The sequence below is a fragment of the Mus caroli genome, chromosome 11 (genome assembly GCF_900094665.2).
Source record: "Mus caroli chromosome 11, CAROLI_EIJ_v1.1, whole genome shotgun sequence".
NCBI lineage: Eukaryota > Metazoa > Chordata > Mammalia > Rodentia > Muridae > Mus > Mus caroli.
In genome coordinates this window covers 17034022-17050033 of record NC_034580.1, presented here as the reverse complement: position 1 = coordinate 17050033, position 16012 = coordinate 17034022, and the positions used below count along the sequence as shown (strand labels likewise).

At 39.5% G+C, this 16012-nt stretch overlaps 1 protein-coding gene across 1 annotated transcript in view; it reads right to left on the bottom strand.

Annotated features, from left to right (window-relative positions):
* Positions 1-1404: 1404 nt before the first annotated feature.
* Positions 1405-16012, bottom strand: part of Peli1 (pellino E3 ubiquitin protein ligase 1) — a 58762-nt gene continuing 44154 nt past the window's right edge. The window contains exons 3-7 of the mRNA XM_021177675.2: positions 12502-12631; positions 8918-9019; positions 4579-4776; positions 4246-4434; positions 1405-3766 (exon numbers count right to left, since the gene is read on the bottom strand). Of these exons, the coding sequence (XP_021033334.1) occupies positions 3200-3766; positions 4246-4434; positions 4579-4776; positions 8918-9019; positions 12502-12631 (1186 nt within the window). The 3' untranslated portion in view covers positions 1405-3199. The remainder of the gene's footprint in view (positions 3767-4245; positions 4435-4578; positions 4777-8917; positions 9020-12501; positions 12632-16012) is intronic.

The window sequence follows — 16012 nt, the reverse complement described above, 5'->3', positions numbered from 1 at the left end:
ATATTGCTGCCTTTTGAGCTTTTTCTTATTTGGGTACCAAACATTTAGGTATACTTGGTTTTCTAGTTTGCTGTCCTGTTGCTGTTATAAAACCAATGGAGATAGTAATGTGTACTTTAGCTTACTGGCTATAGCCCATCAATGAAGGAAGCCAGGACAGCTCAGGACAGGAACCTGGAGACAGGAGCTAAAGCAGAGAGCATGGAGAAATACTGTTCACATGCTCGCTCACCTGCCTAGGAATGCCCACAGTGGGCTGGGTCCTCCTCTATCAACTAGCAATTAAGAAAATGCTTCACTGACAGTAGAGGTTCTCTTGCCAGATGACTCCACATTTGGGCCACGCTGACAGCTGAAGCTAACTGTGGCTGCTTCCTCTCTCCACATGTACTGTCTGCCTTCTTCCTGCACTCCTCAGTGATTTTCTCTTGCAATCTTGCCAAATTTCAGGTCAGTGCCATGCTGTGTAGGTCTTCTGCTCAGATAGAGCCAACAGCTCTTTTGGTTATTTTTTTATTAGTACTTCTTACTTACAAGTTTAATACAGACACTTCACTTCTTTACGTATTTATTTTAGGTGCATGTATGCGCACGTGTGTTCAGGTGCAGGCACTCACAGAGGTTAGGAGAGAGCACTGGATTCCCGGAGGGGGCCAAAAGTGATGTAAGCCACAAGAATGGGGCTGGGAGATACTCGCATCATCTGTAAGAGCAGCAAGTGCTCTTAACCACTGAGTCATCCGTCCTGTCCCTGAATGTCTTTTTTTTTTTTTTAAAGATTTATTTATTTATTTATTTATATGAGTACACTGTAGCTGTTTTCAGACACACCAGAAGAGGGCATCAGATTTTATTACAGATGGTTGAGAGCCACCATGTGGTTGCTGGGAATTGAACTCATGACCTCTGGAAGAACAGTTGGTGCTCTTAACCGCTGAGCCATCTCTCCAGCCCCTGGATGTCTTTAAAACAGAAGAGTAAGCACAGTGCCAAGTGCAGAAGCACTATTTAAAGTGCTTGAACAAAAGCACCCAACTTGGGATTCTACTTCCCCGAGGTTTAAAAATTTGAGTTCCATAGTAAATGAACTGACTTATGTTTTCTTTTCTTAGCTGATCAGAGAGAAATTTCAGAATACAGAATCTTTGTCATCATGAGTATAATTCAGGTAGCTCAGCTGCCAACTCTCTAACAAGCCTAACCTCAAAAAGGCTTTTATGTTGCCGCTGCTATGATGACTTCTAAGAGAAACAGATATTTACAGTGTGACATTAAGTAGAACATCCTATACATTTCACAAGACTATGTCAGAAGATGGAGGATCTGTCTAGTCTGGGACAGACTTACCACTCTGGCTTCCCATTCTCAAAGGTATGAAAAGGAACCCACACAGACAAATTTGCATAGCTATTTTGAAAAGTATTTTACTTAGTTTGAATAAATTAATTGCAAATAAAAATTAAGCTACAATATAGAGCCTCAACAGAAATGACAAAACACAACACAGGACTTGGTTTCCTTGCATTAGTCACAAAGTTTGTGACCAGAAAACTTCAAATCAATGAAATTTCCTTGAAAAAAGGGTAATAACCAGCAGCTACTGATACATCACAGATAACTTATAATACAGATCTTGACATGCATTTCCTGAGTGAACCCAAATGATAATTTTCAAAACAAGAAAAATTGACAATAAAATAAAATAGTTCATGGCTTCTAAGTGACCCTTTTTTTAATTTTTTAAAATCAAAACGTTAATGTAGTAAGATAAATTAAAGCTATACTACCACATACAAAAATTTGACAGTAGTCAATTATTATACAATTTTTCAAACTTAAGGAAAAGAAGTCAGAGGACTGAAAGATGATTCCGTCTAATCTACAGTGTACTGATTTCTACAAGTGTTGAAAGGGTTTGGTGTAGTGCAACTGTCTGTACTTCTGGTGCATTTAAAAAGGCTAGGGTGAGAAGAAACTGTCCTGCACAGCACATATGGAGGAAGAGAACAGCAGCCCCTGCGGTGTGTCCTCACTTTCATCCCCTAAGCAAACATTTCCATGAGTCACACTGAGGCCAGCTCCTGAGGAGTCAAGCCCACAGTTAAGGCTGCTCTGCTGGGCTACAAAGGAGGTACCATTGCAGCCAACCCTTTACAGCTCTAGATGTTCTAATGCCTGGAATAATCCAAATACAGAATAATTAACAAAACACTTTTTATTTAATTTTTCTAGAGCAAATCAAGTAATTTTCTTGTTAATTTCTTCACTTTCTCATAGGATTTTTTTCCTTTTTCTTTTCTTTTTCTTTTTTTCTTTTTTTTTTTTTAGAAACAGTGAACAGATGAACCACAGTTTATATCCAAAAAAATAAACTTGCCAAATGTTGCTGGCACTAAAAACAGATCAGTTATCATGGGAGAAAAATAGATCATCTAGATTAAATTGCATATTCAAAGGAGCATATAAAACGTTTCTTAGCATTAACTTTTGTTCTAGTACTACACTTGAGAGAAAGATTAAGGAAAAAACCATTTTCTGGTTAACGTCAATATGGTTAAAAACAAACACCTTTTAGACAATGGTAATTAATATGAATCTGGTTTTATGAAATATTCTGGTTTTATGAAATATCCCCTAATTATGGGGCTGGGGGGGAACTCTCCTGTCTTTCTCCTTAACTTTGCAAATCTTTGAGCCTTGTGCCCACTACCCTACCACTCACACCAAATGTGTGACACCATCATTACCATGCTAGCCTATCACAACATTCTAAGGTACTTTCTATGATAAAGATAAATAGAAAAATTAATATACATGTTGCTGTATTTTACAATGTCTGCAACAAATTGTAAACTAACGTAGTTTGAACCAACAGACCCTCAGTTCTACAGCACAACCTCTCAACACTGAGGGTGGGCGGTGATTCAAGAACACTAAACAAAGGAAGGCATCAAATTAGACTATGTCTTTTTTTTCTCAAAATAGATTTTCAAAACTCAGAGTTCAGAAGTCTGGAACTTTCAAAAATTCCTTTGCTTGAGTTTCCCAGATTTTTCTCAGAAATTGCTTATAAATATTTAAAAAATTCTTCATCTTAATGCAAATGACCAGAGCAGAGAAACTTACATGGACAAGGGGTCGGTTAGCAAACCCAATCACTTAGCTTATAAACTTACAATGCAGTCCCGGAGGACAGCTGCTAGTCTAGAGGTCCTTGGAAAATAAGTCTGATATAGCCTTGTTCACCAGCCAACTGATGTGCACAGAAGGGACAGGCTGCATGAAAAGTGTGCGTACCATGAGGAAGTGGGATCTGGGACCAGTAAGCCGTTGTCTTTTCTGAACACACGTGCCCACAGGGGCTAAAGGCATGGGTGGGAGGGCCGGCGTCCACATAAAATCCAGCTTCACATCCAAGCCACAGAGGGACATAGGGACCAACAGACCTACACATAGGACATTCACGATCTTTGCCGTCACGTTCTTCTTTGTTTCCCCAGTTATGATAACCATGGACATGGCCGCAGTTTAGATATACCCATGGTTGCTTTTCATCTACAACATCCTTCCTCTTCATACTGGGGAAGGCTAGTGTGTTGAACCCTACAGGGCACTGCGGCCGTGCTGCATTGATCTCCTGTCTTAAAGCTTCTAAGTGCTTCACAGTAGGAGTATGGGAAAGGCCTTCTGCAGTACGCCACAGCAAGGTTGCACCACAAAGGTCGATTAAGGAGCCATCTTGTAGCTGATTGGTTTCAATTTCCACCTGAAGGAGAAAAGAATCAAAACCGAAGTTACCACTGTGTTCACACTATATCTTCAGTATGTCCTAACAAGACAGGAGACCTCCAGGGTGGCATGCTAAACTTAAGAAAGGTTCTGTTTGTATTTAATTTGGAAATAGAACTTTAAGTAGCAGTTATAAAAAATGCTAAATTTGAAAATCAACAATAACACACTGAATAGTAACTTCTCTCTTTCTATCCAAAAGGCAACTTATGATTTAATCATCTGAATAATCAACAAACCTAGTTAATTTTAGTTACTTAAGTACAGTCAAGGACATAAAGAACAGAAGCTTAAACTCTCCTAACTGAAACAAACACTACCCTCTAGAACTAGTATTTGGAAGTCTGTGTTTGATGGTCTCAGTTTTTCTGTGTCAGCAACATGCATACACACTGTATTTAGTCCAACTTATCCTCTGTTTACTGTAGAAAAAAGAGGCTACATGTAAGTACTTACCATCTTTCCTCTCTGCTGAGCTGATCTGGTTTCACGCAGACTGAAGACGTTCCCACATACTGATATTTCTCTCCATATTCCAGGTTTGGAGTCTTCTGTGAACCCATTACGTGGATGCATCACAAGAACTCCATTAGTGGTCAAGCCATCCATCTGCCCATCAGATGTCTTCCACTTGGCAGCCTTCTCCTATAAAATCAACAATAACAAACTGAATAGTAACTTCTCTCTTTCTATCCAAAAAAAGTGATAGAAAGTGAGTTTTTATTTATGTATAATTTGGAAGTAGAAACTAGTATAAAAGAATGCATTAGGGAAAAAAAATCTTTTTACCCCAAGAAAGATGTTTTTTGATGAATCAAATCCTGCAGCATAAATCCGAGCTGTAAAGGGGGGATTGCGCTCACATATGATCCTACAGGCAAATCTTGATATAGTGCTTTGTACTGACTGCGTGTCGGAATTACTCTGACTTCCAGGAACTGTGTCAGTTACTACAAAATCAATAGGACTTTCAGTTGACCGGCCAATCTAAAGGGGAAAAAAAAGAATATAATATAAATTTGATTCAACGAACACAGTGGAATCCATCAAGAAAGGGATAGTGTGAAAACATTAAGCCTCTGAAATTGCTAAAGCTCAAACTTAAATGCTTCTTCTAGGTTACCAGCTAGCTGTCAGTTCTTACTTTTGGTTGTGCTTGCTTTTAGCAACAAGCTTCTTCTCCAACCACTTAAGCTGGTAAGGAACAAGACATCATATTTAGTTATTACTAAACTTCAAAGTGCCTCAAAGGTACTTTGTTCCAAGGTTCCCCAAGAAAGCACAGAAAAGGAATTCTATACCGGCTGTAGGATTTGTCATATACCCAGGTGGTTTTTCATTGCTGAGCAGTAAGGTTTCTAGCTGGAGCCCTGGGTGAGGCAGGGGTCAAGCTAAACGTTTGAAAGTATTAGCCCATGAGTAAGCAACCTGCATCTTCAGAGGAGAAGGAGAAAAAAGGAAATGAATGGATGTCACATGATAAAAGTGACACGATTAATGGAAAAAGTCATCAGTTCTTTAATATATTACAACACAGTATTATACAACTTAATGATGGCACTTAGAAAACACCAACTCTCTACAAACATGATGCCTTTGAGTGTATGTCGGGGGAGAAGGCTTGCTGTAGTCCCTAGCTACACAGGATAACCTAGAATGCCTTAGTAGTGGGGATTACAACTTTGTACCATAGTGTATATTTTCTATTTTTCAACAGGAGACAGAAATTGACACAAGATTTGCCTTAAAAAAAAATCAATCTAAACTAATTTCTTGTTATTTCTATGCACCATGTGATAGATCAATCTATCACACTTCATACAGTTTATCTGACAGCCTTCTTTTTTCTCTCCCATGATGCCTTTGTCCTGGTTGTTGTCAAAAGTCCTACTAAGTGTGATAAGGAGATACAGATGACAAGGCGACGGTGGAAACGTCTGTTGTGTCTTTGTACTTACACAGTAGGGCAGCAGCTACACAGTTAGCTAGACTGGAATCTGAATTTCTACCTGACAGACTCCATAGGAATGTTCTTACACAGTTTGGAAGGCAGCTAAGTCCCTTCTCAAAGTTAATTTACTGTTACTAGACTGGTCTCTTGGGCTTCACAGTACAGATATGTTCAACTTTCCATAGGGACGATGCATGTAGAAATTAATTTCTCATACTAGAAAATTAACTTAGGGAAACAAGGAGCCAACTACAAAGATTAGAGATAAATACAACTTAACTTTTTGAATAAATTTCAAACCTATGACCAAACAGATCACCTTGATTTTTTTAAAAAAGATAACCACATTCATCTTCATTGCTTGTTGATAAAGATGTGGAAAACATTTACTACTATGCTATTTTACCATATGTTATGTTACTTTCATCACTAAAGATGCTGTTTATTTAGTTTAGTAAAAAAAAAGAGAGAGAGAGAAACAAACACCCAAGTTCTAATACTAACTGTAAAGATACTTTTTTTTTTTTTCCTTTTAAATCTATGTCTCATTTACAGGGTTAGAGGAGAGATCAGCCTCAAAAATATTTTGCTAGTGATTGAAAGTAAGTACATCTCTGGGCCTTTTCATTGAATATTTATGAAGAAAAATGAAAAAATAATTGGGACAATAATTTTAATTGAATAATAGTCAATTCTAGTTAGGTTTCTTTAGAAAATCTAATATTGACAGAAAGTAACAAGAATTTTATGTCTTCAGGTTTCACTGCTCTATAATCTATCAGCATATAAAAATAAATATCAGTACCAGAATGGTTCAGAGAATGGGAGCCAGACAAAGAGATTTTATTATACCAGTATGTCTTAGTCAGGGTTTCTATTCCTGCACAAACATCATGACCAAGAAGCAAGTTGGGGAGGAAAGGGTTTATTCGGCTTATACTTCCATACTGCTGTTCATCACCAAGGAAGTCAGGACTGGAACTCAAGCAGGGCCTTTCCCCCTTGATCACTAATTGAGAAAATGCCTTACAGTTGGATCTCATGGAGGCATTTCCTCAACTGAAGCTCCTTTCTCTGTGATAACTCCAGCTGTGTCAAGCTGACACAAAACTAGTCAATACAATTGACCCCTTTTCAACTTGACACACAAACACATCACTAGTAAGCCTCAACCCTTAATTTCTTATTAATCCCCAAGATCTAAACAACTTTAAAAGTCCCACAGTCTTTACATATTAAAAGACAATCGCTTTAAAATTTCCAATATCTTTTAAAATCCAAGATCTTTTTACAATTAAAAGTCTCTTAACTGTGGGATCCACTAAAATATTTTCTTTCTTCAAGAGGGAAAAATATCAGGGCACAGTCACAATCAAAAGCAAAAATTAAACTCCAACTGTCCAATGTCTGGGATCCAACTCACGACCTTCTGGGCTCCTCCAAGGGTTTGGGTCACTTCTCCAGCCATGCCCTTTGTAGCACACAGCTTGTCTTCTAGGTTCCAGATGCCTGTACTCCACTGCTGCTGCTGTTCTTGGTGGTCATCTCATGGTACTGGCATCTCCAAAACGCTGCTGTCTTCCACTGTATCTTGGCTTCAACAACAGCCTCTCATAGGTTCTCTTCATGCTGCCAAGCCTCAAATCCTTTGCATGACCCCTTAAGTCCTGGGCCATCAATTGCAACTGAGGCTGCACCTTCACCAATGGCCTCTCACAGTTCCGAGCCTCAGCTGCTCTGCGTGACCCCTTCATGCCTTCAAAACCAGTACCACCTGGGTGACTCTTACACATTACCAAGTCCCACTGTAGCACAAGGTACAACCTTGGCTATCTCTGGAACACAGCCTCTGTGCTCTCAGAAAACACTTCCCAGAAGATGTTACCTCAATGACGCTGGTCTCAATCACCGCTAATTTCTTAGCTCCAGCTAACCAGCATCAATAGTCCCAGTAATGCCAAGTTTTTGCTTTAGTAGTTCTGGTATCTTGTTAATCACAGCTGATTCTTCAGCTCCAGCTAACCAGAACCACAGAATCTTCACAATCCAAAATAGCAATGGCCCTGAAAAGAGTCTTTAATTTTCCCTCTGAAATTTCACAAGCCAGGCCTCCATCTTCTGCACTGTTTTCAACATTATCTTCCAAGCTCCTATACAACATCCGACAGAGCTCTTATCACCAAATGGATCTTCTAGCCCAAAGTTCCAAAGTCCTTCCACAGCCCTCCCCAAAACATGGTCAGGTTGTCACAGGAATACCCCACTATGTTGGTACCAATTTGTCTTAGTCAGGGTTTCTATTCCCGTACAAACATCATGACCAAGAAACAAGTTGGGGAGGAAAGGGTTTATTCGGCTTACACTTCCATACTGCTGTTCATCACCAAGGAAGTCAGGACTGGAACTCAAGCAGGGCCTTTCCCCCTTGATCACTAATTGAGAAAATGCCTTACAGGTGGATCTCATGGAGGCATTTCCTCAACTAAAGCTCCTTTCTCTGTGATAGCTCCAGCTGTGTCAAGTTGACACAAAACTAGCCAGTACACAGTCGCTCTGCCCAGACGTGTGCTGAAAACCAAATCCCTACTACTGATGTCAATAGTTAGAAAATTATCTGTAATTTTTGTTGCTCAGAGAGGAAGGTAGGAGGTAGTGCCCCCTGTCCCCCCCCCCCCCCCCATACACACACAGGGGTCCGAGGGAGAGACTATCCTCTGCACTCTGCAGAGGAGGAGGACATGGGGGCACAGAGTAGCTAAAAAATGTTTACCAGGAGTTTAGGTCCCAGGGTCCCTTCCCCCTCTTTTTATTTTCTTTTTATTTCATGTGTATGTATGAGTGCCTGCATACATATATGTGCACCATGTGTGAGCCTAGTGCTCTTGGAGGCCAGAAGAGATATCAGATTCCCTAGAACTGTAGTCCCAGGCAGTTATGAGCCACCTAACGAGGGTGCTGGGAACCCGAGTCCTCTGCAAGAGCAGCAAGTGCTCTTAACTCTCCAACTTCAGAGCCCATCTTTAAACCACACTGTAATGATATTTAGATGAGGTTAAAAAAATCAATACATATTTCAAACATACAGCATGAAAGCATAATATTTAATCTAATCATAGCAAAGTCACCAACAACAGATTTTTAACTTTTTTTAAAGAAAAAAAAATCATGTTAAAGTACCTGAAACATATCAGTGTTGCTGTCATGAGTATATTCAACCACCACCGTCTGGGCTCGAGATAAAGTATATGATATGCTATGCTGGTCCTTGTTGCTTATTGCCTATGAATGAAAGGGTTAACAGCAAATATTAGTAGTCATTAAATCGGAAAAATATCTTCATTAAAGAAGGTAAAATATTCTCTCTCTCTCTCTGTCACACACACACACACACACACACACACACACACACTGGAATTTCTCTCTCTCTCTGTCACACACACACGCACACACACACACACACACACACACTGGAATTTAGGGTACAGGCAAGAAACTATATAACTTCAATTGTGGTTTCCTCAGGTTGAGGGAATATCTTTTAATAGTCATGGAACAAAAACATAAATTTAAGCTTCTTAAGAATATGTGCTTCTCTTAAAAGCACTTTAAATTCTAAGGGAATTAATATCAAATACCACATGGAAACTAAAACCAACATCCATCTCTGATAAGGAAAAAAATTCAAAATCTTGCAAGAAAAAAATTTTTAAAGTGACATAAAAATTTATATATACAGTTAAGCTAGAATTACCAGCTCATTTTTCTAATCCTACAGATGATAAGCTTTATCATACTCCAGATCAGATACAGAAAATGTACAGGATGATTAACCATTACAAGAAGAAATAGATGTATTTCTGATGGCCATATTTTTGACTTATCCTAAGCTGAACTGCTCTCCTAAAAGAAGTGCTCAGCTTCGTTTTCATATGTTAATGAGTTGAAGATAATACCAGAAGGGGGAAAACCTAGTTATTGCACAAAGGAGGTTTTATAAGAGGAAAGCAGATAAAAAGACACAAGAGTAACTACACATAGTAAAAAAGGGGGAAATGTTTGTTTTCGCTTTTTAGCTAATCTGTAATAGGTAAGGCCTTTTGAAATTCTAATATTAAAAAAGTTATTTTTCAAATATCTAAAGCTAATAAATACCTAAGTACCAAGTACCTGGTTTTAACAAGGCTTTAAAATGCAAATTTACCATCTCACTTGTTTGTGGACTGTTTTGAGACAGGATCTCTCTATATAGCCTTTGTTGGCCCTGCTATGTAGACCAGGCTAGCCTTGAATTTACAGAGAACCCTGTGCCTCTGCCTCCTGAGAGCTGGGATTGAAAGGATGAGCTGCCATACTGGGCTTCTGCATTTTTGTCTGTTTTGAGAGTGAGTCTGGCTATATAACCCAGGCTGGCCTTACACTTGAGATCTTCTGTCAGCGTCCACAGAGTTGGGACTACAGGCGCGTGCCCCCACCCCGGCTCTCATTGCCTCTGCTTGGTTTGTTGAACTGTGTCTTGTGTACTTCAGGCTGAGTACTCCTCACTCTGCAGTGCAGACTAGCTTTGAACGTTGGATCATCCTATCTTAGTTTTCCATGTGCTGGAATTAGATAGGTGTGGGCAATCAGATTCATGTTTCTTAGTTACATTTATTTATTTGTGATATTGTGTGTGTGTGTGTGTGTACATGTGTGGTACATGCACAGGTGGGAATCAGTACAGCTTGTGGGAGTCAGTCCTCTCCTTCTGTCATGTGGGCTCCACGGATCCAACTCAGGTAGTCAGGTTTACTGAGAAGTGCATTAACACACTGAGAGTCATCTTACTGGCTTTCAAGAATGTAGTATAGATAATCTATAAGCATGGTGTTAATGGTTTACAACATATTTATGTGTTCCTAAGTATTTACAATTGTTCCACATTTTAAAATCTACAATTCTGAATTAAGAAAATGAATTTTCAAATAGTTGCTAACTTCTGGAATTTTTTGTTTTAGGGAGCAAGGGACAGGGTCTTAAGGTATCATCCATATTGATCTAGAACTGTCCATCCTTCTTTAGCCTCCGAAGCACTGAGATTACATATATATGCCACATGCCAAATCTAAGAGATGTTGTGTTGGGATCAAACACACAGAAGATCACACATGCTAGGAAATAAATAACCCTACCATGGAGTTACATCTTTAGTTCTATAAGTTAATTATTACTTTCTAAAGAGTTAGTGGGTCTTGAGGCTATAATTGCTGTTTGTTTGTTTGTTTGTTTGTTTGTAAGTGGTTACACCTTTTCTTAGATCAGGAAAAAGAACCATATCAGGCTAAGTCCAAGTTGCATTGAAAGTCAGGGTTTTTAAGCCATCCTAAGTAACTGCTTGGCGTTTATAAAGACATTTTCTTCCTGATATGTCAAAAGTTTAAGAAACTAACACTCATTTTTTCAGTTCTTCTTTTTTGGGAGGAGGCTTGGTAATATAAAATGAACAACAAAAACATGAAGAACAAGGTAATATAAGAAACTAAGAAAGTAGGGCTGGGAGCATCTTGGTGCTAGGGATGCAGAGACAGAAGGTACCTGGAGCTCACTGGACAGCCAGTGTACCGTGGTCAAAGCCCTCCAGGTTTATCGAGACCCTGACTCAAAAACTAAGATGAAGAATGAATGAGGAAGACACCAGGTATTGACCTTTGGCCTTCACAGGCACATACACAAGCATTCACTGTATACACATACATGCATGTGCACACACAAAATGAGAAAGTATTTTAGAGGTAGATTATAAATATCTCCTTGCCAGTGGTCCTCAACCAGAGGATAAATAGCTAAGAGGCATTTGAAAATACTTAAATAAGTTTGACTGTAACAATAATGGTAGTGATTAAATGACTTTTAGTACACGGGGGCCCAAGAATTTCAGTATCTTGTAATGTGTGGGACAGCTCTGCACAATGAAGCTGTGGTACATTTCAGATGGGCAAATACTACAGAGCAGCCCAGACTGAGCTGCAGCGTCTACTGAACACACACCTTCTCTACAAAGGAACAGGAGAAAACAGCTTAGAAGACCAGCCCTTCTACAGACTCTTTGGCACTCAAACAGTAACCAACGAGCAGCCAAATCAAGGCTTGATATCTAACTTTGATATAAAACAAGGCTGAAATCTAATCAACTTCAATTTACCAGTTCTAATGCAGCTCATTTATTTAACCTAACAAGGACCTAACATAGATGATGTAATGCTTATGTACAACTTCTAGAAGTCAAGGAACTCTGTAATTGTTCTTATCTGGATACCACATTACTGAATTAATTCAGTTTGTGCTATAAACTGGAAAGAGAGAAATTCCAAGGCAAAATGAGGACTGAAAACTTCCTCTACTTTTACACTGACTACTTTTAAACTTACGGTTACATTTCCTCACCTAGCCTCTAAAACTTGGTGAGGAAATGAAGCGGGGGGTGAGAAGTCACACTGTGAGCACAGCTGAAAATGTGCTCCCGCTGCACATGGGGGGGGGGGGCAAAACATAAGCATGTCATATGACAAGAAGAAAATAAACCCAGAGAACTCAGACAGTCTTAGGGAATCAAGCTATTTTCTTTTGATTCCTACCTGCCTCTGGCCTGTCATTAGAAGGGATGGGGGAATTCCATATGGCAGCTTTTCAAATACCATCAATTCAAACAGAACTGTGAAGCACTGCAGACCACACATAAAAATAGTTCAACTTTCCAAGTTAAGTTCTTCAGAACTTTATCTTACCTTGGCAGCCTGAGGAGTACATGCAATGTGCACGGTGCTAGGCTTCACCCCATTTGCCTTCGGTCTTTTAAACAAAGCAAACCTACTTTTCCTCCTTCCCCTATCACCGTTTGGGAGAGACCCATTATATCTGATAAGAAAGGAAAAAAAAGTTTAGTTGGTCTCTTGTAAGGACCACACTACTATAAAGCTAAGTCATCGTTTGCCTTACATGTACATTCAATTCCCAATGACCGCAGATTCCTTCTAGCAACGGCTGATCTCCAGAACAGCTGCATGGGTCTGAATCAAAATGAGCATCTTTCTGGCCATGTTTTGAGCCACATAGAAGTATTGTCCACAGCTTTAAGTTATCTATATAAGCAAGAACTGAGTAACAGAATTATCGGATTCCTTGTGATCTATTTTAAGGTATATTTTTTTGCAGCAGTAATTGAAACAGATTCTCCTTTAATTGTGAACCCAACACCATAATGCTGAACTTCTGAAATAAGCAGTGTCTGGCCTCGTAAAGTCCTAACTACCCGAATGAATAGAACACTGGTGTGTTGTCAGCTCCTATCCAACTAGGTTACATCTACATCTGCTGCTGCATTCTTCCAATCATTTCTCTAGAGCGCATGTTAATCTCATGGCAAGCAAGTAAGACATATAACTAAAACAAGTGCAGAAAAGTGAAAACAAACTTAAACATCTGGGCACGTACCACACGCCCAGGAAGCACTGAACACTACGTCAATTAACCCTACACTCAAAAGCAAAAACAAACAAAACCTGCTAGGTTAAACAGGCATATAGCAATGAGTTTTCTCAAGTCCCAGAATGACACTGGCAAACCAGAATATGAGTCCATGTATGACTGCTACATATGACATAAGCTGAGTCACCTGGGCGGAGGGTGTCTCAGAGAAGAACTGCCTCCATCAGACTGACCTGTGGGCATTTCTTGATTACTGATACAAGCTTGTCTAGAGGCATTTGAGGGAAATGGAGTATAGTCTGTTGTGGGTGTTCAGAGGACAGTATGAGAGGCATTAATTATTGATTATTGATACAGCAGGGTCCAGCCCAGTACAGGTGGTACTACCCATGGGCAAGTGGTCCTAAGTTATGTAAGAAAGCAAGCTGAGCAAGCCAGTAAGTAGCATTCCTCCACAGTCTCTGCTACAGATCCTGATTTGAGCTCCTGCCCTGGCTTCCTGTGATAATGGACTATAAAGTATAAGTGGAACAAACCCTTTCTGCCACAAGTCAGTTTGGCCAGTTTATGACTACAGCAACAGAAAATTAAGTAGAACACCATGTCCTTGGGGGCTGTATGTGTGCCATTCCTACTGCTTCATTGAGACGTAAGCAGCAATTCAACAATAATACTCCTTGTTCACTGTTTCTTCACCCTAATGAAAATCTTTACCCTCTCAAATATAGCTGCTCTATCTGAGCAGAAATGAAGTAGAAAATAGGGAAGATTTGAGGATGATGGAGGTGATTACAAAATGGTCTGAAATAGTAATTAACAAGGAAAAAGAATCATATTTCAAAGCTGAGGAGTTCATTCAGTGACTGCCATATGTAAAAATTACATAAATTTGAGCAATGCTTACCATGTGCCAGGCGGAGTTTGGTCCCAGCACCATAAATGCAGGGAGACATGGAGGGAGACAGCGAGGATGAACTATGTACTCAGATAGTCTTGCTATCAGATTCTGTAAGGGAGGCTCTCATGGCTAAGACATTGTTTTAGCTCATACACTGTCACCAGACCTACTGTGGGTTCATTACTGCCCTCACACTGTCTTCTGAAGGGCCACAACTAATTCCTCTTCCAAATGCCTCTCGACCACCTTGTCCAGTTCACTTCTAGAATCATATTTGTATTTTAAGCTACCAAGTACTAAATACAAAGGTGATTACTATTGCTAAAGCTTAGCTGATTTTTTTTTTGGGGGGGGGTTCCAAGACAGGGTTTCTCTGTGTAGCCCTGGCTGTCCTGGAACTCAGAAATCCACCTGCGTCTGCCTCCCAAGAGCTGGGATTAAAGGCGTGTGCCACCATGCCCGGCAGCTCATAAATTTCTAAATTAAAGGACAGCTTAAAATTGTATTTTAAATTTTAAATCACCCTTTTTAATAGTTCACAAGTTTTCTAGCAAAATAATTTAACCCTTAATACTTTTTCTTAAAAGCTGTTTATCATTTAATATGATTAAAAATCTATATAGCCCTAAATTTGCAATACTGTGTTATATATATGTGTGTATGTGTGTGTGTGTGTATATATATATATATATATACACACATCCAGTTTATGCTATGGGTACAGGTATGTGCTGTCATATCCAACCTAAGTTTGGTCGAGTTTGGCCAGTATGGTAACTTGGTCCCAGGAACACCACTAGTACTGAGGGAGAAACACTGGAGCCTAGGAGGTATGGCCTCCAGTCAAGAGTCATAAACAGGAATTGCTGAGGTGGCTCAGTGCTAAGAGCACTCATTCCTTTTCTAGAGACCCTAGGTTCTTCCTATCACTCACATGGTGGCTCACCAGCTTCTGTAATTCCAGTCCCAGGGAATCCAAAGCTGCCTTCTGGCCTCTCTGGGCATCAGGCATATATGCAGGCAAAATACCCAGACACATGAAGTTAAATTTTTAAAAAGGTCATAAATAAACAAGAAGCTATAATAGTCTGATTCTCAAAAGCATAACTAAGTCTAGAGAGCCAAACATTTAGGCAAAAAATAAGTGGACAGGAGATTCCATAATTTTCAGTTTCTAGACTTCTTAGCTAACAGACTGCATCTATGTTTTACAGTTATTCCAGGTTTAGGTTAAAGTAACTGAAGAAATGCAATCTCCTCTTCTTCACTCTTCAGTTGCTTTTTTAAATGAACGAGGTGACTGTTGAAGTAAACAGATACCTGTGTGTTGTGCTTCAGAGTCAGTTTACTGCTCCCTCAGGGCTATACAAGTCTGTTTACCAAGAAGTATAGGCAAAGCTGGTCCTTATGCACAAATTAACACTTCCTCAGAAGGCAACAGAACAAATATACACTAAGGCACACGAAATTACCTGAAGCAGGAAAGGGAAAGGGTCTTTTGGTAGTTGGCCAAGTAGCTAAAGAAAATGTTTCAAAAGAATGGGACAGAAAATGCAAATTCTTTTTCTAGGGTGAGGACAAGGTAAAGCTTATTCAGTACTTTTACAATGGTTATTTATTTATTTATTTATGTGTGTGGCTGCTTGCAGGTCAGAAGAGGGTGCCAACATCTTTTGGATCTGGAGTTACAGGCCGCTGTGAGCTTCCTGATGTGGGTGCTGGAAACTGAACTCAGGTCCACTAGAAGTTAAGGGCAGTTAGTGCCATTACTGTTAGCCTCTGAGCGTCTCTCCAGTCTGCATGTAGTATTTCAATGCTTACAAGGATGGCATAAATACGCTCACTAAAATTTTCTTAAACTGCTAACATTACTAGCTTTAAATTCTTCTGGATACAGTAAGGTACAAATTCTT